Here is a 23,399-nt window from a genome sequence, read left to right as displayed (position 1 = left end):
TTTATTTGTAATTCAAGCAATTTACCTGCATACCCCCTTGAGATGTAGCATCACGTTTTGCAACGTTGTGTGTGTGTGTGCCCACGGTATATTAAAAAAAAACGCACTAGGGCTACAATTATATATTTTGTTTAAAACCCGCAGAATACAAACACACACACGATACAAGATACAACGATTACGGGAACGTCAAATACATTCGTACAGTGTTCAAGAACAGGAAATGTACTTGGTCGGGCTGCTTAGAAGAAGAGGAATTACAAAAGAGATCGTAACACCCCTCCCCACCCAACCCCACCACCTCCTCCTGCACAATCGTGCGTATTAAAGCAATCGACGTCGTCTGCGGACGCGTCACCGTTGTTGATTGCGACAAAGTCGTTCAGCGGCCTCTGCCCTTAGAAGCATCAACGGCGATCGGGCGAATCAACAAGCATCGCTGCCTTGTAGCGGTGCGTCCGCCCGCCCCGTCCAGCCTCGCCTATTAGTGTTATGTTTTCCCCAGCTGTCCTGCCCACAGCCCAATGGGAGATGAATTGATTTGGATTGGCTCCAGCTGTATCTGGTTTCTTTCCCAAACTGCGTAATCTGCACTGCAATCCCCAGTGACTTCCAAGTTAGTTTCGATAGCCCCCCCCCCTCACCTTACCCCCCCCCCCATCCTACACCGGTCCCGCCCCCCCCAACACTCGCCCCCTCTACCACCACCAACCATCCCCCTCGTCTCCAATCCCCTACCCCCAAATGAAATCCCAAAGCAGCAAACCTCCCTCCACCCATCCCTCCTCCCCCCCCACCCAACTTTCTCCCTCCAACCTCCAGTCTCCACCAGCGACCCACGCGCTTGGCACTCAAAATCAATGCTTCCCATTAGCCGGAGCTGTTTCTCATGCAGCAAGAGCAGCAGCAGCAGCATCATCAGCAGCAAATTCCTTGCCGGCAAAGCTGGTGGTCGTGGTGGTGCATGACGCCGGCCGCGCGTGGCTGCGGCCGAAGGGGGCCGCGTGTTGGTACGGCACGAGTCAAAGGAGAGGGGAGGGGGGTGGACACGGGCTCCAGAGCGTTTGACAACGACAGCGAAGAAGTCAATTTATTGACGTAACGCAAGACCAGGCGTCATCGGAGGAGGAGGAAGGAGGACGTGGAGGAGGTTCGAGCGAGCCACTGGCCGGAGATGTTGTTGGAGCGACGCGCGTGCCACATGGATACCGTTCAGAACGTGCGCGCGTAACTTCTTAAATCATCATGACAGCTTCGTAAATAAACAGGGGGGGGGGGGGAGGGCCACTTCTGGAAATTCGCTCGGCCCCGGGGGCGAGAGGCTCCATTACTTGAGCGCGACCGTGACGCAGCGAGGACCTCAGACGCTCGCGAGTTGAGCTCGGGAAGAGGCAGACACACGCAGAGAGAGAGAGAAAGAGGATTTGAGAAAGCGGAATCTTCCCGCCATGGAAGTGAGCTTCAAGATGCCGGCTGCGGACATCGCGGCGCTGGGGAACAACAACCCTCGCATCCAGACCCACGTGCTGGGGGCCTACAGCGAGGGGCCGCTGCACAGCGCCGTACAGGAGATCAGCATCGACCTGCACGGCTTCAAGAAGGCGGTGGACAAGAAGGTGGAGGAGATGGCCCGTCAGATGGGCCCGCTCATCAAGATGATCAACGACCTCCGGGACGAGAACATGAGGCTGAGGGCCGAGCAGACTCGGCTCGCCGGTCGCGTCGAGATGCTCACCAAGTTGCTCGGGGTCGATGATCGCGCCGCCGCACCGCTCGCCACGGTGGCCGCGGCGGCTCCCTCCGCCGCCGCGGCCACCGCCTACGAGCGCCCGACGTCGGCGGTGGCCGTAGCCCTCGACGGCGCCGGTTCGCAAAAGTCGGCGTTCAACACCACGCTGAAGATCAAGCTCGTGAGTAACGCCCGGCGCTGTGCAGGGGTCACGTTAAGGTTGATGGGGGCTCGGGGGCTGTTAGTAGTTCGTTGGGGGGGGAAGGGGGCTTATCTTTTGGATATTCACTTCCTTCACGCTGTTGTGTTCCCACCACCACCACTACAACGACCGTCACCCATGCGCGATGCTTAATGCTTCCCATGGTTATTTCAGTTCTGTGTGGTTGTTTTTTTTTGCAATGCGGTGTTACGCAGCTGTGACGCTAAATCAGAGTCGAGACGAGTACAACTCATTGAAGTCTGGCACTCAACTGGTATCAATACACACGGCGATGCTACGGCTGCGAACGATCAAATTACCTACAGGGTCTATCACAGTGCCCCAGCGTTGCGTTTCAACCGCCGTAAAGTTGTACGCACATTTTTGGAGGCAAAATTCGACGGTCTGGGCTGCAGCCCCGAAGGGGCCCTGTATTTATGCGGCCCAGGTTGCCACGGCGACGTTGGGTGTGTGTGTGCGTGTGCTGTCGCGTACGATTGTAGCGACAGATGGTTTGATATGGGGGCACAGATAGAGATATGGCGAGATTAAGAAATATGAGGTGGTTGGAAGTGGTGAGTCAGACTTTGGTGTGGTGATAATGACCCTGGACAGAAAGGGGACCAAGAATGCAGAGTTCACCTGAGTGAGGACAATTCCAGGAAGAGGTGACTTGCATAGAGACCCATAGACTTGCATAGAGACCCATAGACATAAACCGACTTACACAGAGAGACATAAACTTACATAGAGACTCACACTCACATAGACTTGCATAGAGACCCATATACTTATACCGACTAACACAGAGAGACATAAACTTACATAGAGACTCACACTCACATAGACTTACATAGAGACCCATATACTTATACCGACTTACACAGAGAGACGTACACTTATATAGAGACTTACACTCACATAGACTTGCATGGAGACCCATAGTCTCTATAGACTTACGACTTACAAAGAGAGACAAACTTACATAGAGACCCACACTTACATAGAGTTACATACACATATAGACTAACACCGACTCAAACAGAGACGCAAAGAATGCCATAAAGAACTATAGATGAACACAGACCCACATATACCTATATAGACACCCATTGACTAACTAAGATTCACATATACAGATTAAGACCCAAAGACCAACAGAGACTTACATATACTTACATAGAGACCCAGAGATTATCATATGCACAGAGACTTGCATATAGTCACATAGATTTGTATAAAGATCCTCGGCTTTACATAGTGACCGAGAGACTACACATGAACATTAGGGTGGAAACTGGGGGGCAAAGTTCAGGTAAGGAGGAGTATGAGGTGGTTTCACGTGGTGAGTGAAACAAGTGATGAAGAACTAAAGCTAAACTTCTCATTTTATTTGCAAGGTAAGGCCCACACTGAGCTATGTACAGTGAGGGAAAAAAGTATTTGATCCCCTGCTGATTTTGTACGTTTGCCCACTGACAAAGAAATGATCAGTCTATAATTTTTATGGTATGTTTATTTGAACAGTAATAGACAGAATAACAACAAAAAAATCTAGAAAAACGCATGTCAAAAATGTTATAAATTGATTTGCATTTTAATGAGGGAAATAAGTATTTGACCCCTCTGCAAAACATGACTTAGTACTTGGTGGCAAAACCCTTGTTGGCAATCACAGAGGTCAGACGTTTCTTGTAGTTGGCCACCGGTTTGCACACATCTCAGGATGTATTTTGTCCCACTCCTCTTTGCAGATCTTCTCCAAGTCATTAAGGTTTCGAGGCTGACGTTTGGCAACTCGAACCTTCAGCTCCCTCCACAGATTTTCAATGGGATTAAGGTCTGGAGACTGGCTAGGCCACTCCAGGACCTTAATGTGCTTCTTCTTGAGCCACTCCTTTGTTGCCTTGGCCGTGTGTTTTGGGTCATTGTCATGCTGGAATACCCATCCACGACCCATTTTCAATGCCCTGGCTGAGGGAAGGAGGTTCTCACCCAAGATTTGACGGTACATGGCCCCGTCCATCGTCCCTTTGATGCGGTGAAGTTGTCCTGTCCCCTTAGCAGAACACCCCCAAAGGATAATGTTTCCACCTCCATGTTTGACGGTGGGGATGGTGTTCTTGGGGTCATAGGCAGCATTCCTCCTCCTCCAAACACGGCGAGTTGAGTTGATGCCAAAGAGCTCCAATTTGGTCTCATCTGACCACAACACTTTCACCCAGTTGTCCTCTGAATCATTCGGCCATTAATTGGCAAACTTCAGACGGGCATGTATATGTGCTTTCTTGAGCAGGGGGACCTTGCGGGCGCTGCATGATTTCAGTCCTTCACGGCATAGTGTTACCAATTGTTTTCTTGGTGACTATGGTCCCAGCTGCCTTGAAATCGTTGACAAGATCCTCCCGTGTAGTTCTGGGCTGATTCCTCACCGTTCTCATGATCATTGCAACTCCACGAGGTGAGATCTTGCATGGAGCCACAGGCCGAGGGAGACTGACAGTTCTTTTGTGTTTCTTCCATTTGCGAATAATCGCACCAACTGTTGTCACCTTCTCACCAAGCTGCTTGGCAATGGTCTTGTAGCCCATGCCAGCCTTGTGTAGGTCTACAATGTTGTCCCTGACATCCTTGGAGAGCTCTTTGGTCTTGGCCATGGTGGAGAGTTTGGTATCTGATTTATTGATTGCTTCTGTGGACAGGTGTCTTATACAGGTAACAAGCTGAGATTAGGAGCACTCCCTTTAAGAGTGTGCTCCTAATCTCAGCTCGTTACCTGTATAAAAGACACCTGGGAGCCAGAAATATTTCTGATTGAGAGGGGGTCAAATACTTATTTCCCTCATTAAAATGCAAATAAATTTACAACATTTTTAACATGCGTTTTTCTGCATTTTTTAGTTGTTATTCTGTCTCTCACTGTTCAAATAAACCTACCATTAAAATTATAGACTGATCATTTATTTGTCAGTCGGCAAACGTACAAAATCAGCAGGGGATCAAATACTTTTTTTCCCTCACTGTAGCTCTTTTTCAGAGGCAACCTGGCCACAAATGATAGCTCAACGAAGTGGCTTATCGTCATCACGTGGACATGTAGAACATCCAAATAATCTAAACGCGCGACGTTGATTCTAAATGTGGAGAGAAACACCGGAGGACCCAGAGAAAAAATCCACGCGACCACGGGGAGAAGAGACTCGCAAACTGCAATTATACAGCAGGGGTCGGGACCGAACCCATGACCTCCTGCACACCAGGCGAGGTAGTTGACATCTCCTAGCCACCGCGGCAGCCTGTGGAGTGGACGTCGAGGTGATGGGCCAGGCCAGGAATGAATGGACAGAGAGAAGGAGGAGGGCATGGTCCACGCGATTCGGCCGAAGATGTCAGGAAGAGACAAAGAAGAGAGAGTTAGGGATATCCGTATAATAACTGGGCCGATTGGTGCCTTTATATATTTTACATTTGTAATGCATTGCAGCAAGCAAAAAAAATCGTAACTTTTCAGGCCTTTATCAATATACTGATGGATTAAGGCCATCTAATGCGGTGTTGGTCATGAGGGTTATTTGACCGCACCTCTGATTATCAGGGTTGCGAAAGAAGTGCAGTATACGTACATACATACTTCACAATGCTGGTCAGTGCGGATTGGTTAGGTGAAGGTTAGCCCAGGGCTGCTTCAGGTATCGCTCATCGCTGGTGTTAACCGTGGCGAGGAACTGTACTTTGGTTGTTGTCTCAATTTGTAATGGAATGACGTCAACAATAACACGTGGTTTCCAACTCAAAACAAACAAGGGGGGGGCATTGATCATTTAGTGTTTACGGCACTGAGCCAAGCGACTGAAATTCCAAATTTTCTCGTGACAGGGACGATGACATCCAAATCGCAATCCCTCTCTGCAATGTAGAATTGCATCGATTGACCCCTGGAGATGTAAAGGTCCGAGTTGGCACTTAAGCAGGATTGAACTCACAAGATTGTGATGGCTATCCACGCACTCTGACCACCGCATCGCCCAGCCAGATTCGTGACGTCCCGAGCTTAAGATAATTTTACTCACCCAGGTGACTCTTTGCTCGTACACAACTTCTCTAAGAAGGCGAATGTGAAACAGCCGTTCATGCCAACTTGCCTGTGCGCCTGTCCGCACTCACAATGTCCCCATTGACAATGGGGTGACGGTGGCGAGGAACGGTTCACGCAAAGGTGGGGACTGAAGGCTTGCACAGAGCGCCGTTCACGAAGTGTGAGAGCTGGAGCGCTTGAAGAGATCGCCCCTTCGAAAACGAGAACCGCAACCGAGCATCCGACTCCACGATCCATCTCACAATTTGTTTTCCCCATCAGGGTCCCATGGTGCTGCAGTCTCCAACTATTATACCCCCAGTCTCTCCAGCTGTGGAGGAGCATTTCCCCAAAACGTGACCAGTCGTTTTTCTTTGCTGGGTTGGTGTTATTGGTGGATGTGTTGGGGTTTTTTTTGTGATTGTGCACCACTGCCAATGGAGTATCCCTTGAAAAAAAAACTAGTCTAAATTTTTAGGCACAGTGCTATAGCCACCGTGGGTGCCTTGGGTGTCCGGGAACCGCCACGGTGTTTAGATTCGACCAGGAAGGAGACACCCACAAATTTCCGGACCAAAAAAATCTTGGTATTTTTGAGTCTGCGCTTTTCTCGCTTCAACAAGGTGACAGGACGTCCATCAAGGAGATCAAGGAATGCAATTGGCCCACGTGCACGTGCTAGACGGATCGTTGCATCGCAAAGCTGCGGGAGATGGAGACGGTTTGGGGTGGCCTCCACCCAGCAGTGAATTGATCATGGCCGATGACGATGATAACGAATCTAAGGCAACCCGCTAGATTTCTCTATCAAGTCACCTCGAGTTAACTTCAATATCTGGTAACGCTCCTCTTCCAACCCGCAACAACCTGGACTCTCCCTTCCCGTAGTTACGAGCCGTCCTCTCGAACGTGGGTCTCTCGAAATTCTGAGTGCGATTCATTCGAGCCGTGTTTTGGCCCTCGTCTGATTGCATCTGCATCCCTGTCTCATGGTGATAGCATATTGTGAGCATTTTTCAGCACCTCGTTGCGATATGCTTTCGGTTGTTTTTGATATATATTTTTTAAGATGCCCTAAAAAAAAGTTGTGTTTTTGTAACAGAACATCTTCGCTGCTGTGCACGCTCGGTCTCTATTGCACCGTACCACTGCCATGTGTTTGAACACAAGTCACCGCTGCCACATAGACTCTTAAAGTATTTGCAGGTTCTCAACTGGAGAGAATACACTCTACGGCTGATACCGAGGGGGTGGAAGAGTGCTTAGCACATTGTGCTATGAACCTGACAATCATGTACTGTAGTCTCATATTAATTAGTCGTATGTGGAATGATTAAAGTGTAATTTATTGACATTTTACCCATTTTGCTCCGTAACCCAAGTTCTATTTCTGGCCATTGGCCAACATCATGATTATGTGGTTTACATCATAGGCATAACATTTTTGTTATAGCTTTATAGATATTTCCGCATCTCCGTTTAGCACGGTTGACTGTGTACGGTGCGAAAGAAGTTCAACATGCATAAATATTTATTCGTGCCGTAAAATACTGTTTCAGGATATAGTTGGGTAAAATAAATAAACAACGCGAATCAGCCTATTTACACGCTGGATATGTATTGATTGCAGTTATACATCTTGTTAAACGTCTTGAATTTTAGAGATAGAGCGGTGGGACATTGGTTAGTGCACTGCACTCTGAACTCGGTGACCTGACCCAAATCCTGGCCCATGGCTAACATTACTGGCGCGTGTGATACCCGAACCGGTCCCCAGTTAGATTCTCACCTTCGACCAACCCGTCCTGACTACCGTGCTAAAAAAACAATCCGACAAACCTCAATGACCAACACAGCGTGTGGGGGAAGGCCTTCAGCCAGCAGTGAAATGACAAAAGTTGGCCGTGAATTGTAACTTTGAAGAGAAGTCGTGGCGCTGCTGCAGCAGCCGCAAGATTATTGTGAAACTGTTTTCGTTGTTTAAAAGACTGCCTTGGCTGATACACAACGTCTATTCAGCCCATCGCTTTCCTGGCCGTACGAGTCACCGCTAGTACCTTTAACGCGTCTCGTTCCTCCTCGACGTGTCAATTACGTTACCGTTTGTTAGAATCGGGGGGGCGGGGGGGTGAGGGGGTCTTTATATTATCTTGGAGAAATCCGATGAGCTACGAAGCTCTTGTTTTTAGTTTACGACGGCAGAAGGCAGGGGCCTAGCGCCGCTACTTGACCCATGGGGGGGGGGGGGGGGGACGGGCGGCGTGCCCAAGCGCACGTCGTACCGGGCCACTGCGGAGGACAGCAACTGGCAATGAGTTTGTTGGGCTACCTTAATCTTCCCTCCCCCTGTCCTCCTTCCCCTGCGCAACTCAATTTGATGACCGTAATTGCTGGGGGGGGGGAGGAGGGGGGCAAGATTTGCCCCTCTGTTTACATCGTCTGTGTGCGCGCAAACAAATCGGCTCGCGTTCCCAAAACAAGGTCGCGCCGATTTTTAAAGTAAAAAAAAGAAACCGCAACGGGAGAGTTTACGCAGAGCTCCGTGAGAGTTGGTGACCATGAAAGGAGACGGAATCATGCCGTCATTTCTCTGGTCTCTTCTTTTTTACTTTCCCACCCACCGATGTATTCCGATCGCACCATCGCCCAACATGTTCGCGTGTTTGTTTACGACCGTTAAATAGCTCGTCTGTCAGCCGTTGCGATATTCACCCGAGGACCCAGTCTGTACTCGTTCTCTGCAATGTTGATGTTTTGTTGTTGTTGTTGCTGCTGCTGCTGGGTTCACACGGCACCACGTATCTCCCGTGTAGAATTTGCCGGGCAACTGGTTTAAACGGGATCAATGTGTCATGCACATGTATGTTGAACTTCTTTCGCACCCGTGCGGAGCCAACCGTGCTAATGGGAGGTGCGGAGGGAAGGACAATAAACTAAACACGAACTAAATCAACTTCCGTGTACACAAACCAAATAAACTCGGTGGCATTTTTGGCCCTTACACAGTCGGGGTTACACTTTCCCACACACTCTACGTTGAGAATGCTTTCTTAAAATGACAGGCACACTGATAGTTTTAGTTCCCAGAGCAGGAATAGGGCTACATTAAATGTAAAACGAAATGTAATACCGTGGATTTTAATGCAGGTTTTTTTTGGTGACTGGGCTGAGACTATCAACTCTCTACACCTGAAAAACCTGGTTCAATCATGAGCCGCTGAAACCCAGATTCCAGCCCAGGTTCTAAGTGGTGCTGGCTCGGAGCACAGAGCAGACAGCCAAGACAGCTATAAATTCAAAACTAACTCAAACTAAAATATTACAAATTTTTCAGAAGCAACCAGGCCACAAATGATAGCTCAACGAAGTGGCTGATCGTGTGGACATTTATAGCAACCAAATACTCTAAACGAACGTTGATTATAAATGTGGAGGAAAAAAAACTGGACGAAAAATCCACGCGACCACGGGGAGAACACGCTAACTCCAAATATACAGCAGGCATCAGGGTCAGGATCGAACCCATGAGCCTCCTGCACACCAGGCGACGAAGTTAAAATATCCTAGCCTACGTGGATATCAGTTCAAATGGGTTAGCGAGCTGGACAAATGACCTGGGGAGTGGATACCGAGAGAAGGCAAACGATGCAGAGAGAACACCGTAGCAGACTAATGTCGACTGGGGAGACGAAAATCAGAGGGGTCGGAGGCCGCTCGACAGGGGATCGGGACAGGAATCCAACGTGAGAGGCTATTCCCCCGCAGTGGGATGTCGCGGGCTGCCAACTCGTGCAATAACGCAGGCAGCGCGCACGGCCGCCCGTTGTCGCATCCTCATTGCGCAGCCCGCTCGCAAGGCAGTTGCCGGGTACCCAAACACTCGGCAGCCGCAAACTCCGCCGTCGCAAAGGTGGCACGCTCGCAGGCTTGCTGCTGGAAGGCTGCGCCGACACCTCGGACGATCGCGAGGCCCCTCTCTCCCACGACTGCCTCTCTCGCTGGCTTAGTACGGGCACGCGAGGCGAGACAGCTGGATTCACTTCTTGAGCGCAGGCTCCCCCTTGCCCTCCCCGCCTGCATCCCCTCATCCTGCAGCACACGCATGCAACACCCCCCACACACCCACCCACCCACCCACTCGCCCCACTCCTTACCATCCAGCCAAGTGCACCAACTCCTACCCCCTCCCCCCAAAACCAGAACTCTGTTTACAATTTTACATACGGCCCGCATGGCAAAGACATGAGGTCACCCTCTCAATTCAAGTCTATTAGCATTAAGCCCTGTGCCAAACGGACATTCCCTACACGAGTCCCCCCACCGCCCTTCCCCCCGTGAAACGCTTTCTTTGCTTTCACCTGCGGGGCGAATGCACGCGCGCAACAACGCGTGGAGGCGACGGCCATTCGTGTCTCTAAGACGCAGCCGCTCGTGTGTCAATCCACTGCTGGACGAGGGCCCCCTCCACGCCACGCTGAGCGCGACTCGGTGAACACGTGGAGCATGGAATCGCCGTGCCACGGGCGGGTGTGTTTGCCGCATTGCCCCCTTGGGGGCCGTCCATAAATTACGTCACGCACCTAGGTGGGGGGAGGGTCAGACATTTGTGACGATGTGTGACGAGGAGGAGAGGGGGGGGGTGAGAAATGTGACGCGCAGCTTGAAATAAATATAGACAACACGTTCTACTTAATTAAATCGACTTTTTAAATTAATGTTTTCTCCTACAACATCAGAGTGCAGCGCCACATTAAATACGCGTTACAATGACAATAGTTTAAAGCGATTCGAAGCACGTTTTATATATATTTGGGGGGGGGGGCAGAGCTTTGTGACGTCATATTTCAGGGAGGGGGTCTGACTTTTTGTGACGCCGTGTGACGATGGGGGGGGGGGGGGTCAAAAATCGTCCAAAATCGCGTGACGTCATTTATGGACGGACCCTTGGCCGTCCCCACTGCGAGGCTCCCAAGGAGCCCACGACAACCCCGGTAACCCATTTTGTTCGTGCGTCGCTTGTTGCCCTTTCCCCCCCCCCCACACACCGCCTCCGATGAACACGGTTGGCAACGTACGGCGCGGAAGAGGTTTAGCAAACTGATGCGGAACGCTTGCAGGCGCCACCCAGGCCACAAAACGGTCCCTCCCGCTTTTTAGCTTCCGAGATGTTGACGGGGATCTGTGGCGCGTGTCCCGAGCGACGCGGTAACGGGGCCTCCGCTACACGCGGCGACCGCGAGATTTGTGCGAGCGCCGAAAACGTGGCCGCATCTCTCAGGACACTGTACGGAAACACCGGGCATTTTTATTTAAACTATACCGCAGCGAGAATGATGAAGTCGGTGATCCGGCAAAAAGCAGGGGAGGGGAAGGGGTAAAGTCTTGAACCTGGACTTGAACAGGGAAGGGGGGGGGGCTACAGCACGGACCACTGGGAGGGGGGGAGGGTCGTTCCAGGCTCGATCGGGATGCAGTCCAGGTAGATCTGCTCATATCAATATGCCAAGTAATCCAAACGTTTACGAACATCCAATGCACGTTTTACTTTCGTACCGTACGCCGTTGCTTGCGTGCGTTCGCAGCTGTGCAGGCGTCAGCGTGCCGGTCGGCAAGATTTCGTCGTCGCTTGTAGGTGCTTCAGGGGGGGGGGGGGGTGGCGGACACGGAAGGGATCACAGCGATGTTTAAATTTTCTCAGAATAAATCATGTTTTCTTATAACATGGGTAAAGGGGGAGCGCTGGAAGCACTTACGAGACGACATCATTGGCGTCGGTCCAGCATTGCAATCAGTGGGAGACCCGAGATTGGAAGTGATCGCCTTACTTCAGCCGTAAATAAAGAGACATCGAGAGTGGGAACCGAATGTTCAGAACATCTCGTCCCGTTGCTTGTCATCGTTATCGGCTCGGCATCCGACCTTTAAAAGAAAAAAAAAACTTCTTAAATATATATTCCCCCCCCCCCCGACAACGCCGTACGTAAACGGTAGAGTAATATCAAACATTGATTTAAATTAAGCCGTACAACTCCCTAGGTGTTATACGCTTAAGGGTTAAGAGCAGCTGAAAAATGAAATACTCTTTGGCACGTTTTTGTTCTCAGCCATTGTAACTCCGTGTTTTTAAGCATTTTTGTTATTAACAATAACGGGACGCTGCAAGTTTCTCGAAAGACCACGGCAGCTTCAATCCTCGCAGCAGTGCGAACGGGTAATGCCACAGTTAGTCTATCGGCGGTCGTGTGTGGTCGAGGCAAGGCCGTAATTATAATATATTGGGGGGGGGGGCACACATCCCGCCAAATATTCAAATATGCTGAAAATGCCCCCCCCCCCCAATATATTGCTATAAAAATATGAAAAAATAATAATTTGCTATGCTATGTAAATAAAAACAACAATTTGATTAACCTTGGCCACAATATCTGGACTTGTCTTCATATAACAATGCATAGATTTCTGTTTAAATGATTGTGGTTATGGTTGTACTTTATTAATCCCTAATCTCTGCCATTACATACAATGAAACAAGAAAAGGTAAAAAAAAAACAGAGCAATAATATACAATACACTATTAGACATTGTTGTAAAAAAATGTCCATCCTATGTATTAGTGAATTTTTAAATATTTGAGGCAGGAAATGGCAGGAAAATAGTTTTCAAATTTAGATTTTCTTTCTGGGGGGAGGGGGACTCCCAGACCCCCTGGAAGATTTGCTCCCCCCCCCCCCCAATGTAGACTCCATGGCTACGGCCTTGGGTCGAGGAGTAGGGTAACAATATCTTACACGGTGGCTCTCTCCAGCTAGATCTAATGGAGGCCCTTCCAACCAGCAGTGGCACTTGCAGGGTAGCACCTTTACCTTACCACTACGACTACTGCATCACGGCTTCGCGGTTGGAATGGCGGCGTGCTGGTGAGTGTGGTCAGTGGTGGTTACTGCCCTGTGCTGAACCAGCCCCTGGGTCACTTTCCCACCCCATCGCCGAACAGCGCGGTGAAGTATGGCCATGCAAACTCTCACGACCGACAAGGCGCGTGGGAAGACCTTAACCCCATCCCGCCCGCCGCACCCAGCAGCAGATTGACTAAGTGTCGTAGATCGATTATTATTATTATTACTCTTACGTAACAGTTCACACATTATCGTTGCAACAAGAGCATTTTAATTCAGAGAGACGAAAGTCAGCGTGGATATCAAACTCAATAAAACTTTATTTCTATAACACCATTCGTGCAAAGAAAAAAAAATGCAATACATAGTGATTTACAGGCACGAAAAATAAAAGTGAAATTGTAGGCAAAATAAAATAACGGCGTAACAACTTTTTTTTTGCAAATACATAATACAAATAACACATGAAGAAAAATGTTTAAATAAAAAACAAAGTTTATAAAGCAACCTCAGCAGCCCTGACCTATGCAAAAGGAACGCAACTGTACATCGCTTCAGAAACGTCTCCTTTTCCCCAAGCGTAATGCGCAGCTGAGATTTAAACGAAGACACGTGCTTTACGAGGTCCTTTCAAGGTCCAGCGCCGTACATTTTTTCGGCGTAACGATTCCCCGCTTTAATGTTGCCGTCGTTGTTGTTGTCGTTGTTGTTGATGTCGTTGTCGTTGTTGTTGTTGTCGTTGTTGTTGATGTTGTTGTTGTTGATGTCGTTGTTGTTGTTGATGTCGTTGTTGTTGTCGTTGTTGTTGTTGATGTCGTTGTTGTTGTTGATGTCGTTGTTGTCGTTGATGTCGTTGTTGTTGATGTCGTTGTTGTTGATGTCGTTGTTATTGATGTCGTTGTTGTTGTTGATGTCGTTGTTGTTGATGTTGTTGTTGATGTTGTTGTTGTTGTTGTTGATGTCGTTGTTGTTGATGTTGTTGATGTCGTTGTTGTTGTTGTTGTTGATGTCGTTGTTGTTGTTGATGTCGTTGTTATTGATGTCGTTGTTGTTGTTGATGTCGTTGTTGTTGATGTTGTTGTTGTTGATGTCGTTGATGTTGTTGTTGATGTCGTTGTTGTTGTTGTCGTCGTTGTTGTTGATGTTGTTGTTGATGTTGTTGTCGTTGTTGTTGTCGTTGTTGTTGTTGATGTCGTTGTTGTTGATGTTGTTGATGTCGTTGTTATTGATGTCGTTGTTGTTGTTGATGTCGTTGTTATTGATGTCGTTGTTGTTGTTGATGTCGTTGTTGTTGTTGATGTCGTTGATGTTGTTGATGTTGTTGTCGTTGTTGTCGTTGTTGTTGTTGTTGATGTTATTGTTGATGTTGTTGTTGTTGTTGTTGATGTCGTTGTTGTTGATGTTGTTGTTGATGTCGTTGTCGTTGTTGTTGTCGTTGTTGTTGATGTCGTTGTTGATGTTGTTGTCGTTGTTATTGTCGTTGTTGTTGATGTTGTTGTTGTCGTTGTTGTTGTTGTTGATGTTATTGTTGATGTTGTTGTTGTTGATGTTGTTGTCGTTATTGTTGTCGTTGTTGTTGTTGATGTTATTGTTGATGTTGTTGATGATGTTGTTGTTGATGTCGTTGTTGTTGTTGATGTTGTTGTTGATGTTATTGTTGATGTTGTTGTTGTTATTGATGTCGTTGTGGTTGTTGATGTTATTGTTGTTGTCGTTGTTGTTGATGTCGTTGTTTGTTTCGTGCGCTGTTGCCGTTTAGTGCGCCAGCGGTGCCCAAAATGGGCAGAGGGCGAGTAAGTGGCTCCCATCGCTGGTGCACTGGGGGAGGGGGGGGGGCACACACGCTGTGGGGGGGGGGGGGGGGGGTCAAAGGTAGCAGCCGGTTGTTACACTTGATGTTTTACACTTGATGATATTACTACAACTTGGGCAATGAAAATGGGTTTCTGTCAGAGGACGGAGGTACATTTTTTTGTTTGTTAAAATAAAATTAATAACCCCCCCCCCCCCCACGTCACATAAAGCAATTTGATGTCTAGGAATTCTTCGGTGGTGGGGGGGGGGGCGGGGGGGGTTACGTCCCTTCGATGCGTGAAGGAGCATCGCACATTATTTGTCTTCAAGACGTGACGGGCAATTTCACTTCTCCTGACGGGCGTAAAGAGTCAACAAAAGTTTCAGAGCGGCGTTGTGAAATGGGTGTACGTATATGTGTGTGTGTGGAACATTAAGCAAGCACCCTCCCTGTCTCGTTTCCTCTCCTCCCTCAAGACCCCCACCAATTCTTCCTGGCCCTAACCTTCCCCTCCATCCCTAGACACCACCGTCATTCCGGTTCCCACGTACTGCCCTCCCCATACCCCATCCCCGGTCACCGTCTCACTGTTAGTTACCCTAATTGTGCCACTCATAACCCTTGTAAATTTGCCCTGGATAATAGCGCTATATTAAGATGAAGATAAGAGCGTCTTTCGCGCCGTACGTAGCCAACCGTGCTAACCGGAGGTGCGGGGGGAAAGGACAACAAACTAAAACACAAACAAGCGGTTCGAAAGAAATTCGTTTTCAATCTGGTTTGGAAAGTACACAGCTCCAGCGGCTTCGTGATATCAGAAGGAAGGGGGCGTTCCAGACGTCCCGCAGAAGTGCATCTGAAAAAATGTTACTTGGCCGTGGTGGCTACACTGCTGCACGTGGCCGCCTGTAATCCAGCAGCGTGGAGGCAGCGGCGAGGGTCGGTGGAACACCGCACAGATGACACGCCACACTCCCTTTGCCGCGGGCGTAGAGGAGACGGTGCAGCAAAGCGCAGGCTACCATCATCAGTCCCCTTCTGTACGGGGATAGAGCGTTGCCCCCTCGCACGCGTGGGTTTTCTCCGGGTGCTCCAGCTACCTCCCGCGTGCAAACGCTCATTAATTGGCCGAAAATATCTCAATGTTTAGAGGACCGCAGAGCTTGGGCAACTGTAGGCACCATCTCACCGCCTGGCTGTTGCCTTCCAGCTCGTGTCTGTGGTTCTTCGTGCGATTGTGAGATGCGGTTTGCAAGAACAATGACGCAGTATAAACTAAACGATCGTATTTTCATTATTATTGACAATCTTTGACGACGCTCAAGTACGACTGCCGCCGACATGGTAACCGGCGTATGCGAAAGAGCGATCTGGATGAAAGCGGTACTGGACGGCCCTTCATCCAGCAGTGGATGGACTAACGGCGTTGCCGGCCGATGACGAAAACATCACTTCGCCATCGCCGAGGTTTCCACGCGCGCCTCGCTGCCCACATCGTGCACTTACATAAGCGCGGTTCAACTCGCACCGTCAACATGCGGTACCCACCAAATTAAGCATCCTCATTTCCCACGAGACCTGCCTAGGGCTCAAGTAACAGCTCTCTCAAGTTCCCCTGGCCAAGGACAGGTCTAGGGTTCAAGCTCCCTCCATCCATTCTGACCCGCGCGCACCCCCGAACCCCTCCCTTCGCACCTCAACGCCGCAGGCCGCACGAGGGTTCTTGAGCCAGGCCGAGGGCAGGAGGGTTGAGGAGGTTTCCACCTTTCCCTGGCGTCCTCGGCAATGTTGTTTAGGCGACTTCATGGCCGCACGCGAATGTAAGGCCACACGCACGATTACGGCCCCAGTGTAATCTTGTGCAAGTCTATGGATCTGTATGGAAGAGCAAGGGTCTCTCGCCTGCATGCGTCTTTGGGTCTATCTATATCAATGGTTCTTAACCTGGGTTGCACGCACCCCCCTGGGAGTGCGAGATGCCCTTTTTGGGGGGGGGGGGGTGCGAGACGTGGACAGATTTGTTTTTGAAGGTAAATAATCGAAAACAAGAATTAAGCACGGGCACGTGAGTTACTACTATTTTGTTTAATCGAACCCGATGAATTTATTAACACAAAACGTTTAACGATTGACAACCAATGGGGTGCAGGCTGCAGTAACGGTGAAGACGCACTGGTCTATATGGTGGACATCTACGGGGTCTCCGCTCTACATAAGGGTTATGGCTCTCGATCCTTGTCGACTTCTTATTCCCGAGGGCAGCTCCGTGGCTCAAGTTTCCTCCATCCATCGCTATCCCACTCCCCTCTCTCCACCGCACGGTTGCACCCTCCGCACGAGGGGCTGCTTAGACGGTGACTTGGGCAGGGCGGTTGATGTGACCTCCCATTTTTGCTTTTCCCCCAGCAAGTGCTATTTAGGTGACGTGCATACCCACGAGCGTCGTGCGCTGAACTTCCTTCGCACCGCACGCAGCCGTGCTGATCGGAGGTGCACGGTGTGGTGATGGCGGCGGTGGTCATGGTTTTGTCGATAGTGGAGTTGACGGTGGTGCGGTGATGGTGGTGACAGTGATGGTAGCGATGTGGCGAGGGAGCCTGTGCGTAGGCGGCTCTAGCAAGCCGGGTCTCTCTCCGTCAGCCCCTAGCGCAACTATCGGGAGGGAAGGTGGCGAGAGAGACGCCCGTGTCGCCACCGAACAGAAGCCGGAGCCGCCGTCGCCCCCCTTTAAAGAGACGCACACGGTCCCCACCTCTCTCTCTCTCTCGCTCTCTCCCAGAGAGCCATTGCCATAATGAAGATTTAACATCATACCCAGGACTAAAGTAACAACATTGGTGTGCAATTACATTAGATGCGAAATGAAGGAGCAACCTTTGGGTGTGAAATTTAATTGCCATCAATTCACTTGCACCTGCAGGAGTGTATTCCGTATTTGAGCTGCAACACGGCTCAAAATATGCGTCCGATAGTTTCGGGGCATGCAAAGTGATGGATACTGCTTGTATCACGATGATGTTAGCAAACGCGGATTCAAATTGATTGTCACGCTCACGATACTGTACACGCATTGAATAGCGCACATTGAGAACCGACGATTAATCATTTATATAAATGATACGCTCACGTTACATTTATGGTAACGGCGTGAGGTAAACCATACAAATTAGACGGACGAGAAACAAAAATGATGAAAAAATAAAATAATAATTTTAAAATATGTGATCTAATTGGGCTCCCCCCCCTCCCCCCCAAATCGTAACAATTCTTTGCGATTTCGAGGGTTGGTGTTAATTTGCTACGAGCCTAGTAAATTCACTCCAGTAAGTCCTCGTTTAACACAATAGACGTGTTCCTGAAAAGTGGCGCGTGAAGTGAAAAAAACGCGTTGGGCGAGAACAATTTCCCCACAAATAATGGAGCAAACGACAAAGTTTGGCGAGATACGATGGACCACTGTGCACACCACGCAGTGAGACGGCGGTCCAAAGAACCGAGGGTAAGCGGCTGCGTTTGCAGTATCATTCCGCGTACTGTGTCACTGTACCGCTCAGCCGCGCAGTTATAACAGAGGGTCACGTTCCACATTATAACGGAGGAGCACGTTCCGCGTTATAACAGAGGGCGTGATCCATGTTATAACGGAGGGCACGATCTCCATTACAACGGAGAGCCACGTACCGCATTATAACGGAGGAGCACGTTCCGCGTTATAACAGAGGGCGTGATCCGTGTTATAACGGAGGGCACGATCTCCATTACAACGGAGAGCCACGTTCCGCATTATAACGGAGGGGCGCGTTTCCGCGTTGCGTGAACGGTTTCCCCGAATGGAATAGCCACGCTATAGCGTACACGCGTTGTGAGGATTCGCCGGGTACGTAAAGTGAATGTACACGCACGTGCTCAATTTCCTCCTCTTCCTCCTCCTTCATGTGTTAGGAGACGGAGCCTTCCAAGAGCAGTAATCAGCCCCAAGAAGACAGCGTGAACATCACCTACAGAGAGGCGGTGGTGGCGGGCGCGCCAAAAGCCGAGCCATTCGATACAAACGACGTGGACGAAGAGGTCCTTGAGAGGATGGTGAGGAATACTGCACAGAATCATCAGACTGTTTATTTATACCGGAGGAATCCGATGAACCATGAAGCTCTTTTTCACAGATGTTCAGTAGGAGCCGGTCAGAAGGTTACAACAACAAACAATACAAAAAACACGATAGTAGTGCAAAGTATAGGAAAGGTAAACAAATCACGATAACAAACACAAATGAAGCGAAACATATTCTTTGGGTCTATCGGTAAAGTTACGTAGATAGACAGAAAAAAGAAGAAAAAATCACGACGTTTCGATCGCAACACAAGCAATCGTCTTCAGGTGAAAAACATACAGCGGGCGGACTGCCTCAGTCGTGATTTTTAAAAATTATTTTTTCTATCTCCGTGACTTTACCGAAAGACCAAGAGAGTATGAATTCCTGCAGTCACGAAAGCTTTAAGTCAAGATACAACTAATCAATTGTTTTAATCTTACCAGGTAAAGCCCACTGAGCTTATGAGCTTAGCTACGCCGCGAGAACACGTTTTCAATATACTGCTCTGTACTTGACAGCTTCGTGGCTGTTTGTTTATTAGTTTCTGTTTGTTAGTTTTTGTCTTTGTGTATATGTACGTATGTGGGGGAGCGGTGGTGTAGCGGTTAGCGCTACGCTGCGCTACGAACCTGGCGACCCGGGTTCGATTCCCGCTCATGGCCAAAATCAGTGACGATTATCTGAAACGGTCCTGGGCCTCCCCTAGGTCGACTTAGCCTCAAATAAGTACCTGGTGTGGCGTGTAAACATCGCCACTGGGGAAACAAAGGCGGCCGGGCGTGGTGCTGGCCACCGATCCCCCCCTCGTGTGCCGTTCTAGCCTTCATAGGTGCTCGCTAACAGCACTTGCCCCAACAGTCTTTTCAGGCTATACGGTGGATCTTTGTCTTTGTATATATGTACGTATGTGGGGAGCGGTAGCGTAGTGGTAAGCGCGCTGCGCTACGAGCCTGGCGACCCAAGTTGGATTCCCGCTTACGACCAACACCATTTATTATCTGAACCGGTCATGGGCCTCTCCGAGGTCGGTCTTAAATGAGTACCTCGTGTTTGTGCGTAAAGATCGCCACTCGGGAGACAAAGGCGGTCGGGCGTGGTGCTGGCCACCCACCCCCTCATGTGCCCAGCCGGCCTTCAAAAGTCTGTGAAGGCTAAACGGGGGGGATCTTTGTTTTTGTTTATATACATATATAAAAGCGTCAAACATTTTCTGGTATAGCTCTCCGATGTGTTTTCGGGTTGTTACCGTACGTATGTTTGCGTGAAGTCCCACGTTTGAGACACTCCACATGACCGGGAGCTGCCTCAGCCATGTGGAGCGAAACGTCGGACATCAAACGTATTCGTAGGAGCAACCCGAAAGCACATCGAACCACTATGGCACGGCCGCTGAAAACCTTCGGCAGGAGCACATATTTTTCAATGTCGCAATGTTCATACCAAACAACGTATTCGATAAAGCCGTCTCTCTCTCGCGCTTTCTCTTATGAAACGTAACAGAGAGAGAGAGAGAAAGAACGATACGCCATAAGGTTGACAGAAGCTTAAAAATAAACGTATGAAAACAAGGCTCCGAAATCAAAATAAAAGTTTGGAAAGAACAACACTGGCATTCTGTAAATATTTATTGAAATGCGGTCCGTGTCATTGGTCGGTCACGCAAGGCCTTGGGCTAAGAGCAAGACTCGGAACCCTTTTGGTTTAAAATGTAAACGTCCGGTGTCTGCCTTGGCTCACTGCATTTGTACAAAAGTGTACGAGCACTATCCCCGTTTCTCCGCGGGATCGCGAGAGACGGCGACTGCTTGGTTGAAACGACTCATTTGTGCAGTGTTGTCAATCCGGACGCTGAAAACAAATATCCCTCTGTACATTTCTGTTTCAAATGATAGAACGCACGGCACGTAAATAAATGCTTGGACATGCAATGCCCACGACTTGTCAGGCGACAAGTTAGCTCACCGAACTTGAAATTCAGAAGTCGCCGGTTCGATCCGATCTGCTGGTGCGGCAGATGAAACAATGGGCCAAGTTTATGAAATCTGCCTCTCCTCGCTTTCCTCCGTCCACCCAGCCAGCATTGTAAACGGGTAAGTCGATTGGTAGGTCGCGTGAGGTGGGTTAAAGTGTGGGTTCTTCCCACTGCTTCCAAGACATCTAGGCCAGCTTGGAAGAGTAGGCCAAATGACCCTCGAGTGTGGCCTTTACAGAGCTCCCTTCCCGTCAGTGGTTGCACGGGCAAATAATTTCAGGGCTGCACCTTTAACTTTCGTGGCTAAACGATACGATCAATCACTCTTCATTTCAACTGGCGGGCCATTATTGAAAAAAGGGCCTCCGTGTAATGCACGTATTTCGGCATACTTCACTCGTCTGATAAAATGCCTCCGAATGACCGCAAACTTTGATTGCCATGCGATGGCCATAATAGCATCCACACACACACACTAAAAAAAAAACTTCAAAGCGAGAGTAAAAAAAACCCCAATACCCAACTTATCTACTGTACATCGGAACGGAGGGAACATTTAAAAAAAAACTTATTTCGCGCAGATTGATATGTTCTTAAGATTGAAAATAAATCTGCGGTGGTACGGCAGTAGAGCTCGTCCACCGCGTGACACCGACGTGGTGGCTTGCGAGCAGCCTTTTAACCGCTTACCCCCCCCTACCCCACACCCCGTGTTCTGCCAAAGCTTGCGCAGGCCACAGACTTTGAGGAGAGGAGAGGAATTCGCACGGCGATTAGAAACCTTCGAAAAAAGGCCAGAGGTAAGGTAGTTAAAATACAAAAAAATGTTGCGGTGGATATTTAAAAGGATTTGCATTTCTACGTGCGGGAAAATTCTAGGAGATATCCCCTTATCCATAACCCCTATAACACGCAGCTCCCATTATTATTATTATTATCCGCGGCAGCTACACATGGTACGAGAAAAGTCCTCATTATCCGCGGACCTTTTCCTATCATCCACGGTCATCCGTAATTACCCCCTCCCCCCACCCCCCCGCGGGATGGGTGGAGTAACGCGTCGCTAGAAGGGATGGTGGCCGACGGTAAAGGGAAATAGCGGAGTGGCTGCCAAGGAATGGAACGCATCCGAGAGAGGGGCCACGTCCACCAGGGAAATGGAGCGATGGAATCGGCTGGTGTGCAGCAGGCGTTGTGTGGATTATTATGCACCGCGGGACCGTGAGAGATGCCGACGGCTTAGGGGGATGGGGGGGGGGGCTTCATCCAGCAGTGGATTGATCACGGCTGACGATGACATCGAGTAAATTCGCAGATAGCCACGCGCGGATAATAGGATCCGCCATGTTCATCCCACACATCAATGCGGATAAAACGAGTTTCTACTGTATAACTAAAAACTATTTTTATTTTTTTTTACCACTGAGCTGTATTGCTCTTTTTACAGAAGTGACCTGGCTACAATCGACAGCTTAGCGAAGTGGCGTATCAAGTTCAAATCCACAGCAGTAGCCAAATACTCCAAACGCGCGACGTTGATTCTCAATGTGCACGGAAACTCCGCAGGACCCGGAGATAAATCCACGCGACCACGGGGGAGAGAGGCAGAGAGAGAGAGAGAGACGCAAACTCCCAAATACACAGCAGGCGTCGTGGCTCTGGCTAAAACCCACGGCCTCCTGCATACCGGGCGAGGTGGTTTAGACGCGGCACGAGCGGTGGCGTCGACTTATTCACCCAGCGAACCCGCGCGCGCTCCGTCCCCGCTTCACTGAGGACGCGACGGATCCCCGTGACGTTATTGGAAGTTACAACAACACAAACAGCAGCCCATTGTGTACCGGCGTCACCGTCCCAAGTTGGCACATTTGATCAATTACTCACAAATTGCTTTATTAGGGGAAACCCCCCCTCCAAGGACGGCCTTCCCACATCGCTCGCAGCCCTTTGCCCCCCACCTCCCCTCTAACGGCAGATTCGATGTCCATTGTCGAGCCGATACTGTTGCTTACACCTTGTGCTGAATAGGGACAGATGCCACGGGAGGAGGGGGGGGGAGGTGCCCTTGGCTGGAACTGTAGCAGTGGTGCATCGGAATGATCGAGGATGAGATGCGAGTTCCGGGGGCGCTCTCGAATCTGCCGAGACGTTTAGGAAGACGCCCTTTAAAATATGCATCCCTGAATAGTGACCTTTTACCGCACGACTAAAAAAAAAAAATTCAATTCTTGAATTTGAATGAAGGTAACGAGACGCCGCTGCAGATGGGTAATGATTTACATTTTAAAATGCAGGTGTGCAGGGAAGTGTCTCAACGGATGACACTCTGTATGAGGAAAGTGTCGCAGAAGGTACCCCGAGCGTGTGAAGCTGCGTGCCTGAAACATTAACAGACGGTCACTGCAGATGTTTCCGTAAATTAAGATCACCCGGATTAGTCGTGAGCTAACGTAGAGCTGTGTCGAACATAACACCAACGACGACAACAGTCACTACAAGAAGCAACGACAGCACAAATATTAAATCTCACTTAATACGGAATAACAAGTATTGTTTTTTTTTTACGACTGTGACAAATTGTTAGCTTATTAACACGCGTTTGTTGCCGTGTAACATCCCTAACGCAGATGCCGTATA

The 23,399-nt window shown here is 49.3% G+C and overlaps 1 protein-coding gene across 4 annotated transcripts in view; it reads left to right on the top strand.

Moving 5' to 3' along the window:
* Positions 1-801: 801 nt before the first annotated feature.
* Positions 802-23,399, top strand: part of LOC116950207 (smoothelin-like) — a 49,840-nt gene continuing 27,242 nt past the window's right edge. For 3 of the 4 annotated variants that reach the window (XM_032967814.2, XM_032967813.2, XM_032967812.2), the window contains exons 1-4: positions 802-1,910; positions 18,640-18,780; positions 21,487-21,562; positions 23,057-23,113. In XM_032967814.2, coding sequence (XP_032823705.2) covers positions 1,449-1,910; positions 18,640-18,780; positions 21,487-21,562; positions 23,057-23,113 — 736 coding nt within the window. In that variant the 5' untranslated portion in view covers positions 802-1,448. The remainder of the gene's footprint in view (positions 1,911-18,639; positions 18,781-21,486; positions 21,563-23,056; positions 23,114-23,399) is intronic. The other variant, XM_032967815.2, reaches the window with a different exon arrangement.

This window comes from Petromyzon marinus, chromosome 38, assembly GCF_048934315.1.
Source record: "Petromyzon marinus isolate PM22_M1 ecotype Great Lakes invasive population chromosome 38, UKy_Petmar_22M1.pri1.0, whole genome shotgun sequence".
Taxonomy (NCBI): Eukaryota; Metazoa; Chordata; class Hyperoartia; order Petromyzontiformes; family Petromyzontidae; genus Petromyzon; species Petromyzon marinus.
The sequence above is the reverse complement of the archived record's forward strand: the minus strand, read 5'-3'. Positions and strand labels throughout refer to the sequence as shown.